Source organism: Triplophysa rosa, linkage group LG16 (genome assembly GCF_024868665.1).
Source record: "Triplophysa rosa linkage group LG16, Trosa_1v2, whole genome shotgun sequence".
Classification (NCBI taxonomy): domain Eukaryota; kingdom Metazoa; phylum Chordata; class Actinopteri; order Cypriniformes; family Nemacheilidae; genus Triplophysa; species Triplophysa rosa.
The window spans coordinates 6,644,248-6,662,446 of record NC_079905.1 but is presented as its reverse complement, the minus strand read 5'-3'; the positions used below and the strand labels follow the sequence as shown (position 1 = coordinate 6,662,446).

Genomic DNA, 18,199 nt, shown 5'->3' with positions numbered 1-18,199 from the left:
AGGAAGTCCTTCAATTACAAGCGAACTGGTTGACATAGATAGACCATATACACTGCGTTCCAAATTATTATGCAAATTGGATTTAAGTGTCGTAAACATTTAATTTTATATTGTTCAATTAAACTTATGGATGGTATTGTGTCTCAGTGCTCTTTGGATCACTGAAATCAANATATCAAGTTTTAATGATCTTTGTTTTTCAATATTGATAGTTTGTATTATATTCTTTGTATCTTCTGATATTTTATCTTAAATCCAGATGTATGTAAAGCTTTGTGACATTACACATAATTTGAAGGTCACAAATTTAAATGATGTATTTTATATTAGTTTTAGAGGTCGATGGCCGATTTTTGGTATCTTTTCATTAATCGGCATCGGCCGATTGTGCCGCAAATTAGGCCAGTTAACAGGCAGGTGCATCTGTGAGCAGCTGCATAACAGTGTGATGTCCCTCTGCCTGCTAACTTTTTAACTACCTAATATAACTTCACAAGAAAACAGTAAAACTTAAATTATTATTATCCTTCGATCTTAATCTAGCCTTGTATATTTCATTGATTAAATATGATGCTACTTGAGAATGCGAGTAACTTTTTGGAACTATTGTTAGCGAGCCTTCAACTATGGAGACTGATCTGTCTCCATATTCAACCACATAGTTTAGGCTACATGTATGCACGGGTACCAAAACCTGGTGACGAGCCCAGCGGCTAAATTATTACAGTTGTCCGCATTGTATAGCTAGAGAAACTCCGACGTCATCAATACCGTTTCTGTACCGGAGAATTTCTCTCCCTCTGAGGCTGCGTGTGAGACGGAGCACCTCGCACTCAGCAGACATGCCTTGTTAAAATACTAAACTTCTGGCTAAAACGTGCACGTTAACTTTCCTGCTTAAATGTGTCTGTGGCGGGTAGGACTCTGTTTATACTTGGTATTAAGATGCGTTTTGGTCGATCTTTCAAATGGAGGAAATAAGTGCACACAATTTACAAATGAACGCATTCGTCCACAAGAGCGTCTACTTTCCTGTCAGGCTAGAAAAAAGCGAAATATAACTAAAAACGCAGTTATGAGCAGCAGGCTGTGTAATATGAGTGATTTTTTTATTTTAGTTTTAACTTAGATTATGACCATATGACTAACAACAGTGTCTGCCAACAAACATAAACAAAAAGCATGCTTCAGAACAGTTTGAGAAGATGCTTAAAAGTTTTGAGCAATGTATTATTACTATGAATTAGACTGCTATCTTGTACCCTGCAATAAACACTTCTCAATCTTTCTCAAAGTGCACTGATTTGAAAAGACATGTCTTCAATAAATGTTTAATTTAAGCAATATTCTGTATCACTTCTTATTGCTTAATAAGATTTAATGAGATGAAGGTGGAAAAAAGACAATCGGCCATCAGCTGGCTTGATTTCTAAAAATCGGCATCAGCCAGAGAAAACCCCATATAGGTTGACTTCTTAATTTGTATTAATGCACTATAGAACACACCGATTTATATTATGCAAATATGTGCAATATTACTTCTGCACTATATGTAAAATTGTATGCAGATATTTTCAATAAAATCCGTATTACTTTATTCTTTTTTTAAAACCTTTAGATTAATAATTAAATAAAAAAGGAACAATGACTAACATTGTTCGTTTATTGCCGTGTTGTAGAAGTTGACACAGAGACAATGACACAGATACTTTAACAGAAACTTTGGCAGGTCATGTGATTTTGAGACACAAGAACAAAGAAACAAGAAGGTTGCTCAGAAAAGGTGACTGAAATCAACAGGGCAGTTTGTTCGGTCTCACACACACAAAAAAACATTGACACAATGTGCACAACATAGACACCAAATCTGTAAATGCAAAATTTAAAACAAGCTACTGTACATATAAAACAACCTACACATTTATATGAATGACTGTGGAACAAGGGTTAAGAGATAAGGGTGTTTGTAAACAGTTGTTCGGTTCTTTTCTAGAATGTTCAATATGAGCCCTTGGCGTGCTACACACTGCCAGGTTAGTCTTTCATTTGAGTATACATCAAAACATCACAGTTACTGTAGGTGCTACAAAAACAAAATGCACACACAAAAAAAATAAAAATATGGCCTCGGATTCATCAAGGCCAGTTCTAGTTTTTCTTATTTCTTATTTCTCCCACGATGTTCCAAATAGTAAGATAATTCTTTAAAAACGTACAAATACTAAATAAATAAGTACTCTTCCCTTTAAGCTTCAGTAAAAAATGTTGCATTGTGTGCACAAAAGAGGTTAGGGCTAATGTTGTGGGCGCTTGTTTGGTTGGTCAGTCCAAACTTGCAACTTCACGTCAGCCCGCATCCATCCTGGATATCACACACATACCCTGGAAAACACACACGCTTGCATACATACGCACTCAAACGTGCTTGTCAATGTGCCCTCAGTAGACCCAGCTCACGGGAACCCACTGCGGTTCAGAGCAGAGTTTGTCCACAGCCGACTGCAATTTTTCAAACGCACAGTCTAAGTTGTCATTGACGATAATGAGGTCGAAGTAGTGTCTATACGCCCGGAGAATGCGAGCGCTCTCATCTACAGTCTTCTTCAGGTCCACGTCCTGTAAAGAAAATAGGAAGTCCTTCAATTACAAGCGAACTGGTTGACATAGATAGACCGTATATTCATAATATATTTGTGCTAAAATCTCATCTGATCAAGACTCACTGCGAGTTGTTTGGTTGTGATGCCAGCGTCAACCACAGCTTGGTGCATGGCCTTCAGCGTGTCGAACTCTGGAGCTGCAATGAACACGACGTACGGCATGAACTCTGCTGTTTTTAACAGCTTCAGTGCCTGAGAAGAGACCAGATGGATTAAAATGAACATGATTTCATAGTATAAACATAAACCAGTTAATAGGTTTACTACACATGTTAATTCAGAATTATAACTAGAGAAATCTAGAGAGTTCTCACCTGAGGGTTGACGTCCAAAATGCAGGTGCGACCGGTGTTGACCACTTCATGGATCGAGTCGATTTTACTACCGTAGAGGTTGCCATCATACTCTCCATGTTCCAGGTAACGTCCGGCCCTAATGTCCATCTCCATCTCTAAGCGCGTTACGAATCTATACGACTGAGCATCTCGCTCATCTTCACGGGGCCGGCGAGACGTGTCTGAGGTATTAAGAGACAAACAGAAAGAGTAGATAAATACGCAGACAAAAATACTTGTTATTGGTGATGTTTTGCTAGTTGAAGTGCGGTTTTTACTCACGTGGTACGGTTGTGCCGAATCCGGTGGGATGTAGAACAACTAGTCTGTTTTTCAGGCTACGGCGGCCCACACCTTGCGCTCCGATCAGAACGAGAGTTTTCCTCCGAAACGGCGGCATGCATGCTACTTCCTCGTAGATCTGAAGCTCGTGGCGGTCGAACTCTGCAGCACGACCATTGAGGAAACATAAAAAGGTCAACCAAACAAGTGGTGGATACATGTATTAAAGGAATAATTCACTCAAGAATTATACTATAAAATGTACAATTCTTTTTTATACATGCAAATGTAAGTTTGACACAACGAACCAGATTGAAAACTTCATTTACCTGCATTCTTAGCTGTAAGATACATCATCCGCTTTTTCTTTTTACTAGTCAATGTTCCACACAGAATTCCTGAAACAAAAATGCAGAGCTAAAGACATGCAATATGTGGAGATGTAATACTGTTTTTGGCCACAAGAGAGCATTGCAATTTATAAAGCATTACCATGTACACAGGCATTAGTGTCTCTTATGCACCTTCATATTTATTTGTTAATATTTACAGCAGGGCTATATATGTCGTGTTTGAGTGTTTCACCTGTTCCATCCAGATCTCTGGGAACGAACGCTTTCCTTTTTTCTTCCAGAAACTGACTGGGAATCAGCCCAGTAGCTCCTCCCACTAAATGGCACGCCTGTCGGTCAAAACAACACGCCCAGTGAAATACGATGTCCTCATCCAAGCCAACACATCAATGCAAATGACTTGAAAATCAAAACAGACCTAATATAAACAGGAATATCGCACCTGCCACCAGTTTGGGTCCTCTCGGTTGACAATCTGGAGGATATCGCCCCTATTAAAAGCGAGCCCCGCCTCTTTGCACGGAATTAGATTGTCATTGGCCGGATTGTAATCGAAATGAGGTTGCACATACACCTGCGGGACACAACATAGGTAGAATTAATCCAAAAAGCACCCAGCTTCATGGTTTACTAATGTTGTTGATCGCAAATGATTTCTGAATTGTTTTTACAATTTAGAGACAAATACATGAAAGTTTGAACAACATTGTATTATTATAATATTATGAATATTAAGGTCACTTAAACAAATAAAAAATGTCTCTTAACTTGCATCTATTTGCTTCTGGGAAGTTCAGAAGCCATTTTTTTCTATTAAAGATGCAAAGGTGCAACAAATGAAAAGCAAGGATGTGCACATTGAGAACATTATTGAGAGCGATTGGAAATCAAGTTGTTTGAGCAAGCTTGTTGCCCCATAATAATAATAATAATGAATAGCTTTCTCACAAGCTTTAGCGATATTCACAGTACACTAAATGCATACAAACCCAATGATGAAAATGTATTTAAAGGGGACTCTCAAATCACACTTTTTTCCCCCTAATTAATTTACAGTGAAAGGGCGACATAATATTAAAATTTCATGCTCATTGCAAAAAGAAAATTAAAATGATATAGCATAAAATAAGAGGTCCTCCACAGTATTTCTCGCACATTTAGTTCCACTGACTTCCAAGTATTATGTCGCAAACCATTTGTTATGTTTTCATCTGAATCGCTTTTCAAAAGCCTGCTGAAACCCATAAATATATGAGAGAGAGAATATCAGAAGCCATGTAATGAGATTGAATTTGCGAGTACCCGTGTCTTGCCCCAGATAACATGTAGAGTGTTATTAATAGGGCTCTCAGGGATCTTTTTTACTACAAAGCATCAAGGGATTTCACAAATGGCCAAATGCAACCCTGAGGATGTCTGTGTATGTGCGGGTATGCACAAAACTGCACAGGCTTACTTGTGTCAAAAATATCCCTGTAAAACTCTGTAGAAGTGTGTGTTTGTGTGTGTGTACCTGTGGTGGTGCTGGGGCATCTCTATAGCTGGGCAGTATTTTCAGTGTGATCCCTCCACTACATTCTTTTAGCATCTCCTGTAGCTCAGTGGGATTATTGCCAACGTCCTTCCCGTTCACCTCCTTGATGATGTCGCCCACGTGCAGCAGCCCCTGCCTGTCAATCAACCCTCCGTGAAGGATGCGAGCGATCACCAGGTCACCCTTGTCCATTCGGAAGGTCACACCCTGAGCGAGACGATAACACAAACAGGTGCTCACACACAGTATGAACAAATGTAAAGCTATTTTGGTTCATCCATGACTGGATATTGAAGGAAACTGAGATTTAAAAAGATCATCAATACAAAAATACAGCCACGGGAAAAACTTTAAAGTTTAACATTTTAATTTAATCATCAATTCTAGATGTATTGTGGCCATTCCAGTTCAGTGTCTGTTGAATTAAAAAAAAAATCAAACCTCAGGAGTGACATGAAGTCATCCAACAGCAATGTGAAAGACTGACAGCTTGACAAAACCGATAAAAATCGAGGTTGTCACATAAAAATATGTTTTTGAAGGATTCCTAAATACATGTACAAATATTACTGTTGAATTGCTTAAGTTTCTTTGCAGTATTTGAGGTCTTAAAAAATACAGAGCATCTTTTTTGTTATTTTGACATGTTTCTCCAGTTTTCATTTTCTGCAAATAAATGCAAATAGAAACAATTTTCTTTTTAATTTGGGAGAAATATTGATAGTGATTCACAGAATGAAACAAAAATGATAATTTTACCTAAACACATACCTATAAGTGGTAAATTCAGAAAAACTGAAAATAATTTTTAATTCTTATTTTTTTCCGTAACTGTATATATCACTAAATAAGAATGCACACACACCAGTGGTTCTCCCGCTTTCTTCCGGATACCAATCATCCTGACCGCATCGGCCTGCATGAGTGCACTGTTTATTGCCGCATCATTGGTTACTTCGGGAGGGGGCGGGGCTTCATAGCACTTAGACGCCACCATGTCATGGGCCTCTAGGAGAGACTGAAAAGAAAAGAGAAAATCAGAACAAATAAAGCAGAAAATTAAAGAGAGAACAGATGTGATGGGATGAGACAAGAAGTCGTCCACAGGTACCTGAAAATGAGGCTCCTGCAGAATTTTGGAGAGTTCTGCAGCGCTGTCGTCTCTTACGCTCAGTCCACTAATGTCACCAAGAATCTCAGTCACAAGCTCAATGTTATTCTCCTGCACTGCCTCCAGTTTCACATCCTCCAAACGCTCATGAGCCTGTACACACACACGTCATTTGGATCGATGAATTCACATATCTGCCCGCATCATGCTCCTCCTTTGGGTGAAACAGCCCTGATTGAACATCTTTATGACTACATGTCAGGGAATGTTAGGCGTTATTCAGACACGCAATATTATAGATATTCATTATAATAGACGTCTCTGTGCTGAAATCACCTCCCAACTAGATTAAGACAGGGACGCAATGACCACAGCTGTATGTTTACCTTGGCCAGTGAGCAGACGATAGGGCTCTCCATGACGCCTTTGAGAAAGATGAGGTCGATGTCTTTAGCCCCAGTGGTGACGGGCAAGTCACCCAGGTTTTCCAACACCTGCTGCATTGCTGCACATATATATACAAAAAGTTACAACACACATTTGCAACCTAGAGATACAACAGAGTTGCAGATTAAACTTCACATCACAATCTCACATCACAGATGTCTGAAATATGACTCATCTCATCTCTTTATGTCATGTTTATCTATTCTTTTGTGTTCCGTGTTCATTTGATTCCACTGAGATCATTTGTAAACCAACACAGTGTGTGAAACAGGTGTGCGTGTGAGGTGTGGAAGGTGTCACTTCACCATTTAGGCTACTTGATAGCAATAAAATATACTCATTGCATAAACGTTAACTTAAACTTACATCAAAGTTAATAGGTATAGTTAACCCAAAAATAAAAATTCTGTCAACATTTATTCATCATCATGACGTTCAAACATGTGTATGACTCTTTATTCTGTAGAACACAAAAGAAGATATTCTGAGAAATGGTTCACTGGTTTTGAGTCCATACAATGGAGGTCAATGGGGTCCAATGTTGTTTGGCTACCAACATTCTACTAAATATCTTCTTTTGTGTTCTGCAGAATAAGAAAGTCATAAAGGTTTCGATTGACATGAGGATGAGTAAATGATTTTTCATTTGAAGTTAAAGGACCAGTGTATGAAATTTAGCGGAATCTAGTGGTAAGATTGCAAAATGCAACCAACGGCTAACTCCACCCCTCGCTCCTCCCTTTCGACGCAGTGCGGTGGCTGACACAGGACTAAGATGTGGTCACGTTTTCGCGGGACCCGCGGTGTATGTAGATAGAAATCGCTCATTCTAAGGTAATAAAAACAGACGCTTCATTATGTAAGGTCTTTATACACCTCTGAAGACAGTTATGTATATTTTATATATTGTATATGATGTATATGATATATATTGACAATTACATCGTTCAACACCGCCATTCACAAATCCAACTCATCTCCACACACATTTTGTGTCTATGCACTCACAGTGTCATGTGACCACACAGGTCATAGCCTGCAGTAGTGTAATCCATCTGACACTATGTGTGTGTGTACATTTACACTCCATCAGGAAACAGTAGGCAAGACCAACAGATCAATATTTAACCTGGTTCAATTCCTCTCACTTCATTCAGGTCAGACGCTCCAGCAGTCCAAAAACAAGCATCAGGCAGCTCTGACATTGTACCACTGTTTATTTTCTATTGTAAATATGTCACAGAGAAACGTGCCCAGAGGCGTCCCTTGATTTAGCTGAACCGAGTACATAATGGATGAACTGATGAAGTACTTTGCAAACCAATGTGCAACAAAAACAAAGGAAGTTGCACACACGTGCACGCTCAAAAATACGACACAACCAACTGACCACCTATGAGCACACACAACATACTCTCGGATTCAATAACCTGCAGTTTTATCTGGTTTAGTTTAAGGAGCTAATTAGAGACATTGCCAAAGTGTTTGACAGATAAATTACAGCTGGTTGTGACACTCCCAACGGTTTAATTACACACCTGATTTAATTCCTAGCAAATATACAGAGCAACGTCTCACTTACAAAACAGCCCATAATTCCCATATAAACACATATGTGATGTTTAAAAACTCAAACATTTACATTTATGCAGTTGTCAGCCACTTACAGTGCATTCGACAAACATTTTTCATCAGAACGCAATCCTTGACTACCACTTGAGTTACAGGAACAGTAGATTACAGTGTTTCAGTTTGAGCTAATGTACTGTAGTTGTTATTGTAAGACTCTAAAATCATACAATCATATGTTTTACACAATTTCACTATAATTAGTTTAGAGCTAAATAAAGAATCAAATGAATATATGGGTAGTTGACAAATAAACCACACATGTGTCCTATGGTGTATCGTAGCAAACATGTAGAAAAAAATTAACAAAAAAACTCTTATGCTATTTTATATGACAGATATTAATTAAATAAAATGTTATAAATAAATACAGTTTTTTTTATTTTAGCTGTCACACCACAGGACACAAGGTACAGTTTATTTGTCAACTACCCATATGTTCTTGTTGAATCTACAGTCAGTGAAATAGTGTGATCTGGCAACCGTCTCTTACGTTTACATTAAACTTGTTCTGTTGCTTCTCCTGTTTTGCATTTAGCCATTGAATGGTTTTACTTAGATACATATATCTGAATTAAACAAGTATAACAGAAATGTAACACATTTGTCATTCAGTGTTACAAGTTACCTGCTTTACATGGTCAGACTTGCTTCTTGTTCAACCTTCTAACCAGAGCAAGAGTTAATGAATGGGTTGCCAGGTTGTGGCAAAGTGTGCAAGAACTTCTCTCACAGTGTTAAAACTTATCACAAATTACTTTATAGGACGATGTTAAAATCTGAAAAAGGTCTCTAACCTCCAGAAGAATCTGCTCCCTCAATGAGTTCGGACTCACCCTCCCCTTTTTCTCCAGTCACCCCGGCATCCGAGTTCAAACCTGCTCCGTTTGAGGCTGATTCAGTCGCAGTTAAAATCATTCCTGCGAAATTTGACGTCTCCTACAACTGAATGAAAGCTAGACAGATGTAGACTTGCTCTTAGTCAATAAAAACAAAGAGGCTGATAAACGTGGATAGAATTACTCTGCACTTTTGTACTGTAAAAAAATGAAAACAGAAGACAGAAAAGTGGCTGAGAGAGATAGACAAAGGAAGGAGAGAGAGTTTCACAGACGTCGACCAAACACAGATGTGGACACATACACACACAGATCCTCTTAGGCTATTCATTTTAAAACACATACAGCCCCTCCTCCAAGCACCTAATCCCACAATCCTCTCCTGCAGTTTCAGACTCCGCCCCTCACATCAGAGACAGCCCCTCGCCCCATTAAGCCCCCCAGTGAACCTTATATAAGTACTCTTATATAAGCTCAGCAACAGGGGAACTGAAGGGCCAGCCTAAGATTCTAGAACTGAACACCTTTCAAAATGCCTCTCGTTAATATTTCTGTCGATGCATTTTTTCGTCTCATTCATAGTCTCTACATGCAAAACATAATGTAAACGCATCTTGCACGATTCACATATGGCCATGTCCGTCACTGTCATCCTTTCTGTGTAACTGTACCAGAAATGCTTGAGTGACATCTACAACAATGTTCCTCTTTAAACAATGTGGCAAAGACAGTCTAAATATTTAGTTATGTTGAAAGGGATTGTTTGATCCATAAATGAAAATTCTTCATCATTTACTCATCCTCATGTCTTTCAAAACCTGGATGACTTTCTTTCTTTTGCGGTACACAAAAGAACATATTTTGGTAACCAAACAACATTGGCCCCAATTGACTTCCATTGTATGGACACAAACCACTGAAACATTCAAAACACAAAAGAAAATATTTAGGGAAATAAGAAGAGTCATATACAGTTTTTGAACGACGTGAGGATAAATAAATGACAGAATTTGTATTTCCATCTTAAATGAACAATACAGTAGCATAGTCTGATCTCGGGTCAGTTTGTAAAGGCATCCAGCAGTAACAGTCACTATACCGGGATGGGATCTGTCCCTAATCCATCTGCCCCAACCCCCACAGCCCCTCTCTCCCCTCCCTCGGGGCTTTGCCTTCTGTAAATCTGAGCCTGGTTTTAATCTCAATGCGACCACAGTGGATTACACAATCCATTATGATCTTGTTGGGCCATGGCTGAAATGGCACGTCCAAACATCCACATGTGTAAATGATGGGCAAGTGGGAAAACGAGTAAAAAAAAAGACCGGATAAAAAGCATCTGTGGGTGTTTACTGTATGTCCATTTTAAATGTTTCATTTATTCCAAATGAATAAACAGGATATTTGAAAGCCTGATGTAGTGAGTTTAGAAACTGAAGATTTAGCTTTAGTTGTTAGAAGTTTTGTTAATTCTGTACATGTTATTCAGTTTTCCAAACAATAACAATTCCAAAGAAGTGAATCGGTATACACATTGACATTAATTTGCAAAGCGTAATTTGCCTTTAGGTACAATCTGAAGTTGCTGAAAAAAACACCTTTCTAGGTATCAGTGCTTTGAGTGTTTCTATAGACGGTTTCATTGGACGCACACGCCTGGCCCAAAGTTAACTTCCAGTCTGTGTTTGGTTATAATAATTTATTTTAGATTTAATTTAGATTAATATTAATGTATAGTAATTTATTGTATATTAACTGTATTAAATTACATTAAAACTATTCAACAGTTATTGATTCTACCGAAAGTTAAGATTGGGCCACATAACGTTAATGTTGTTGCTGCTGAAAACATCTAATTCTCAGTTGGTAGAGCTTGCTAAGACGACGCTTCCCAGAAAACACACATACACCGATTTAAAAAAATATACCTTGAATATGTGGTAAGAATTCAGTAAGACATTTAGGAATAAAAGTGTCCGGCGAATGCACAAATGCAAATGTATTCGCTCAGAGGCTCTAGCATCAAGTTTAAATAATATACATAGGCAAAGTCTACAGCAGAATGAGAATGTACCTTTGGTTGTTATGATATGATTTTGCTCCCACAAATTGTAATTCATAGATGCCGGCCAAATCAAACCCATAAAGGATTTAAAGGCATAGTTCACCCAAAAATACATTCTGATCCTGTCATCATTTACTCACCTTCGTGTTGTTCCAAATCTGTATAAACGTCTTTGTTCTGATGAGCACACAGAAAGATATTTGGAAATATGCTTGTAACCAAACAGTTTTTGGACCCCATTGACTACCATAGTAGGAAAAATTACTTTATTTATTTTTTGTTTGTTCTGTTGAACACAAAAGAAGATATTTTGAAGAATGTAGGAAAGCAAACAGTTCTGGGGCACTTTTGATTGCCATTGTCATTTTTCCAACTATGGCAGTCAATGGTGGCCAAGAACTGTTTGGTTACAAGCATTCATTCAAATATCTATTTCTGTGTCTAACCAAACAAATACATTTATACAGGTTTAGAACAACTAGAGAGTGAGTAATTTATGACAGAATTTTTGGGTGCACTATCCCTTTAATTTCCCAGCAAAAGTTGATTGGTAAACTTTCGCTCAGTGTTAGAATTAGTTCAGTGCCAACTGAAGAAAATGAATAAATAATTTAGTAAGCTTATATCTAAGGAGGAGAAAGACTGTGAGAAGTCATCTGACCAAGAATGGTCTCATTTTTAAGTATTTTTAAGTTCAAAGTGGTCTACAACAGTTGCACAGCTGTGTACACAATACAGCACTTTAAGTATCGGCGCCAATTCCATTGAACTCTTAACAGCAGTGGGCTTACCACAGTAAAGGCTGTGGGTTGAGATTCATGATCCAACCGCTATAAAAATAAAACATGTGACCTTTTCATCTTGTGATTTTGTAAATTCAGATAGATCATATGAAATATAATATGAAAATCCAAAACCACAAAGCTCAAGATCTACTGTGCTGTGCTACTAAATCTCCCACAAAGATAAATAGTTAATATACTTTCATAACTTTACAAGCCAGATAAGCACTCAGTTCTCTCTCCTGCTTCACCATCACTACCTGTGATCATGGCTGCTGGCCAATGAAACTCCAGCTGTGAAGACAATGTCACATTCACTAATACTGTTGATGTAAGATAATGACCATGTAACATCAGGACATGATTAGAAACACGACACACAAATTAATTTTAATTCACCCACACAGACATGTATGTGCACCTATATGACTCACTCGTGGCTGATGCCGTTCCTGTTCCCTGCCCGTGCTGCTACGCTCTTCTCATCCACTGCACCAGCCGAGCGTCAAACTCTGTTGAGAGAGAGAGGCGTTTTAATATTGATCACGCACACACACTTGTCGGTTCTCTTCTTGGGTCAGGACGGAGACTGTCACTGCTACCCACGTCCGGAGACAGTGAGGTCATTGTGTAAAGGGTCAACTGAGGTCAGGAGGTAGTTGAACCGGGTTGTTGTGTTAAGCAAAATCATCCTTGTGTTTCTGTTACTTTTAAAGGGATAGTTCTCCCAAAAATGTAAATTATGTCATCATTTACGCACCCTCTTATCATTTCAAACCTGTATGACTTACTTACTTCTGCGGAACACAAAAGAAGGTATTTTGAAGAATGTTGGTAACTGTACTACGGGGGTACCCATTGACCTGCATCGGTTTTGTGTCCACACAATAGAAGCCAGTGGATACAGCCGTTGTTTGGTAACCAACATTCTACAAAATATATTTTGTGTTCTACAGAAGAAAGCAAGTCATACAAGTTGAAATGTCTAGAGGAGGGTGCGTAAAACCTATTGAGTTTGTCAAACAGGGCCTAAAGCCCTATACACATTTACTAATGTACTAGTTAAATTGAAAAAAAATATCAAATACAGTATATGACATGGTCACAAGGAAAGCAAGCTTCAGGGACTTTCATTTCAGCATCCAAGATCGCCGTGTTTGCCCGATGCATATTACATGACAGATAAAAATAGATGCCAAACATACATGTTGAATTAAGATGGACTTAAATAGGTCTTTGTATGGTTTCAACACTACACCACACATAAACAAGAATATTTAGGTCACAATTGGAATAACAAGTGTTGCAACAACAACAAAAAGCAACAAAACAATCATTCTCTACGTCACTGTAATTTTAAAGGGGGGATTCAACGGTGTGTCATGCATTCTGACTTCTTTACAATGTTAAACGTGATGTCTTCTCGTGCTTAACATGGTCAACTTGTCAAAAAGAGTTGGGCGTATTACGTAGTATTTCTGTGCTCGATACACTCCCCCAGCGATCGTACAGGTTTCGGAAAGTTTTTTTCGAACATATAAAACTGTTTCGTAACTATTTTTCTTAGTCCCTTATAGGGCTATCACGATTATTAAATAATCGTCTCATCGCGATTGTTTGACCTCATCGCGATGGTTTCAGATCATCGCAATTATTCCACATCTCTTTAGAAGACACTAGGGGGAGCTGTAGTGTATCTGCATATTGCATATTTTAGTGTATATATTGTTACTAAAGCATGGTAATACTTGTAAAATATACCACCACAACACAATCACTTAAAAAAAAAAACTAAAACATATACAAATTACCTGCAGTACAATTTAATATTATTTAAGCAAATCTCAGTGTGAAAACCAGTCTACCAAAATTTCATTAACACACAAGTAAAATTTTATTGTAGTCTTGCAAGTGAGAAAAAAACAGACTAGAAGCTTTTCTATGACTGATAGCATTTTAATGGCTTCAATTCACACCTGATCAATTTACTTAATTTACAAGTATTTGGCGGTTGTATTATTGACAGGTAAAAGCCTAAACCTTAAATATATGACGACCCAATTTTTTCCGATGTATTTCCAAGAAAAAAAACATAGTCTTGCATTCAGAACAATATGGTCATTTCAATCGCTGAATCAAAAATGTATGAGAATTAAATGTCAAAGCTCAAAAACAGACAATTAATCGTCATAATCGTCAAAGCCCTAAAACAGACAATTAATCGTCATAAATCGCAATGATTTATTAGACAATTAGTCGTCAATCAAATTTCATAATCGTGACAGCCCAAGTCCCTTATTGGACAATTCTCCCAGAAAAGCACGCTGCAGCAAGGGGAGCAGGAGAAGGAGCATGCGCAGACGTCACTTTCACTTGTGTGCAGGAGAGAGAGAGAGCATACGTTCGCGAAGTTCAGGTGTTTGTTTGTTCACTGCATTTGGGTGATGAATGTTATATAAACGGTGGATATAACGCTGGATTTGGAGATCGTTTGAAACTGATATATGGAGCCGTCCCAGTGCTAAAAGATGCCGGACATGAACCGCATGCGGTGAGTGAAACTGATGTCTGTGTTTTGTTGGCAATGGATGCGCACGTGCTTTAGTTCAGCCTACCCCTACACCACCCCAACCCCCCCCCCGCCCTATGATTTCGGAAATAATCGTACAGCTGTATCTCTCTTTTATAAATGTGATCAAACTAAATACTCTTCGAAGATACGAACTATGCAATACTATTCTATAGGTACTCAAGATTAATATGAGATTAGCAGAAACCGTGTGTGTTAGGGCCGCTTTAAAGTCCATTATATTAAAGAGACAGATAGACAAACAGACACGCACAATACATTGCTATCATACAATAGCTATTGCTTGTATGATATTATATGATGTCGACTACCACTGAGCAGAGGGCGGGGTTACAGTTCCATCACGTTCACAAATGTTTCATATGGAGATTCAAGACGTCTTTCTGTAAGCATTCTGTCATTGGCAGGTAACTGAGGCCCCGCCCTTATGGAGGTCTCCTCGGTAATGACGTTGAGGGATTCCCCGGTCACAGCCCCAGGAAACGTTTACACAGGCGTGTCCAGGGTGCGATTGGGTGGACACTGCGTAAACGTGAGCTACATAAAATATATTCATTGTTGAATAAGCAATTTTTGGCTGTATAAGACACCAAATCATCTGGAGGCCGAAAAGTGTATATGCGCGAAGACATTGATCGGTGCCACATTAATACATTAATAGGTATTAAATAAATAAAAAAATCTTTAAAATTTAGAGATTTTAAAAATGCACAAAGCTGAAAAGCCACTTGCATATTTTTTTAAACAACTATTTCATTATGTTACATGACATTACCTTTTAAAACCTTGTGCTCGTTCCCAAAGGACGTACGACTTCTGGAGCTCAGCTCCGTCAAAACGGCGCGGGACGTTTAATCAATGAATGAAACAGATCTACGTCACCCAGGCGAAGAGAACTAAATCTATTACTGGCTAAAATACTTTATATTTACAAACATTTTTGTTGTAGATTATTTCACACGCGCGGCCATTTTTGTTATTTATTCAAAGCGCGTTGATAACATGTTTCACCTGAACCATAACAGGACAAGGTAGATAAAAACCGAGACCCATAGGAAAGATCATTCATCAGTCGAACCTGGTACCATCCAGACACCCACATTGCGCGTGCACATAAAACACAATTCACACACGCTATAAAAGGACAGCTCGAGGGGGCTGGACTTCGATGGCAAAGTCATTTCAGAAGTGTCTCTTCCCGCACATGGTAATGTTACTTTTCAATGAAGTTTAACTTTCCTTGGTCGACACATCGCAAGTAAAAGGATCTTTGCACTCACCTTCTATTTGAAACGTTATTCCGAGTCTTCAGTAAACGTCCCGGTCAGATATTCAAAAGCTTTTGGTTGTCGTGGGTCCCGTGGCTAACTATTCGGACACACACAATGCCAATCAAACACTAAGCCCCACCTTTCAAGTGACGACTGGGTGAGCGGGCCAATCAGAACGCGATATGAATTCATGGCTTTTTCTCCTCGCGGGAGATTAGCCCTGAGGGGTTACGAATACGTTGTGTTTTAGCAAATGTAAATGCAGGTAAAGCTCTGTTATTGCGTTGTGTTTACATCTGAGATTAACACATTATGATGTCAATTAATAGTCAGTAACAGAAAACCTTTCGCTTGCACATGAAAACCGAGCCCTGGCGAATCCCTTCCCGCGCTATTTGCATTTTATTTAACAGGCAAAGTTAGCAGTGGCATCTGTCGGTATTAAAATATATCCAGTTTTAAGAAAAAGGGGCGTGTTCTGTGCTGCCTTGTGAGTTACGTGGCTTTTTATGCCTTTTTTATTTACTTGCTGCAGTTGTAATAGGGTTTGTTCTTTAGTTTTGATTATATAGTATAGGATCTACGAATATAAACATGCTGGCGATGTGTAATACTGAGAAGCCAGAACACACGGTGGGGCAAGATAATAGACAAAATTCTCGTAGTAACACAAGAGGGCGCAATTTATACATGTCTGCTGGGATAGTGGGACATGCGCATGATCTGGAGCCAGGACATAACTGCAGTAGTCTAAAATAAATGTAACGTAGTATAGTTAACTATTAATTTAAGTCTTTGTTTATTTGACTACTAATACTACATTTTTATATATACTTTTACTTTAAATTCAGTGAAATGTTAACCATTTTATGCATAGTTTAATGTTCTATGATTTCTTTTTACTCTATAAAAATAATGTTTACACTGTATATAGTGACCCATGTGCAATTATAGCCTATAGGTAAGGAACCTTTTATTAATGTAGTCCCTAATGAACAGACTATTGTCATTATGGGTAAACTTATGGACGCAATCATGCCTTCTGTTGGAACACAGTTTAAACCAACATGTTTTTAGGGTATAGTATCGTCTGTTCCCTGGCATTTGAAGAATTTGTGAAACCAAAGTGTACCAGAAATGTCTAGGATTTATTAGAAAATGATTAAATAAATGAGCCAAGACTAACTTTTAATGTTTGGAGACAAATATCACATTACATATTATATCAATATTAGACAGAAGACACTGAAAAAAACACTACAACTTGCACAGCAGTATGTACTATATACTGTGAATAGTATGATAACGTTTTTTAGATACAAAATACACAGAAAGCCTTTACTAATTTACCCTACATTATTGAGCACTTTACCACAGTGCAGTCCACTTGCACACTTTTCTGTAAAAACCACTGAAGTATTTTGAACATAGCCTTTTTAAATAGCACACTGCATACATACTATTATTATTTCATGTTATGTGAAACAGTACACAACAGGCAAAAATAAACATTTAAAAGTGAGTACTGACTATTAGCTGATAGCACCACAAGAAATTGTATTTTCAAGTCTTTCAGTAGAAAGCAACATAGTCAAGTTAAGTGCATTGAATTGTGTGGTGTGGTTTTCATTTCAGTACTTAAATGTATGGCATATATAGAAGTTAATGAAGAATTTATACGCACACTCAAAATTCACATGCTATGACAGTATGACAGTATTGTTCTTATCACAGTCAGTTCAGGGAAGAGAACCCAGGCGCAGGCAGCGGTGTGCGAAACAAAACTAAAGCTTTGTTATAACACTCAAATAAAAACCCACGAGGGGGGAGTTAAACAGGAACTTAACTAAATATATAAATTAGAAACAAAGACTTCCCACGAGGGGGCAAAAACATAAGGACAGTGTCAAAACTACAACTCACAATATAGACAGGACTGGGTAAACAAAATATCAAGACACAGTATAATCCACAAGGTAAGATCCACTTGACCAGATAAATAGTCATACGACTTGGCAAGGCAAACATATCAACGCAAAGCAAAACGAACTAGCACAGGACAGCAGACGCAGGGGCATTAAATAGGGGAACTAACAAAGAGTAAATTAACACTAGGCAGGTGTGGGGAATGAAACACTGATGGAAAGCTAAAGTAGGAAACGAGAGGGGCGGGGCCAAAGATGAGACAGGAGAGAGAGCGCATGTTATGTCAGAACCAACAATAACATGCCTCTCTCCACACAAAACATGAGGCTCTGTCATGATCCTGCCACTAGACCAAGAAAGACATGACATGATGAG

The 18,199-nt window shown here is 38.2% G+C and overlaps 1 protein-coding gene across 7 annotated transcripts; it reads right to left on the bottom strand.

The window, feature by feature from the left end:
* Positions 1-212: 212 nt before the first annotated feature.
* pals2b (protein associated with LIN7 2, MAGUK p55 family member b) lies at positions 213-16,018 on the bottom strand. 7 transcript variants are annotated; one of them, XM_057355070.1, is made up of 15 exons: positions 15,908-16,018; positions 12,472-12,549; positions 12,298-12,331; positions 9,149-9,307; positions 6,662-6,780; positions 6,276-6,428; positions 6,030-6,182; positions 5,144-5,371; positions 4,073-4,204; positions 3,863-3,959; positions 3,607-3,675; positions 3,278-3,439; positions 2,975-3,177; positions 2,724-2,852; positions 213-2,616 (listed from the first exon to the last, which is right to left on the bottom strand). In XM_057355070.1, exons 4-15 carry the CDS (start codon positions 9,267-9,269, stop codon positions 2,440-2,442), a joined length of 1,743 nt encoding a protein of 580 aa, XP_057211053.1. In that variant the 5' UTR covers positions 9,270-9,307; positions 12,298-12,331; positions 12,472-12,549; positions 15,908-16,018; the 3' UTR covers positions 213-2,439. The 7 variants fall into 7 exon arrangements, with proteins under 7 accessions (XP_057211053.1, XP_057211054.1, XP_057211052.1 ...); XM_057355071.1 differs by having other exon boundaries at positions 9,149-9,296; XM_057355073.1 differs by lacking the exon at positions 9,149-9,307 and having other exon boundaries at positions 214-2,616.
* Positions 16,019-18,199: the final 2,181 nt, after the last annotated feature.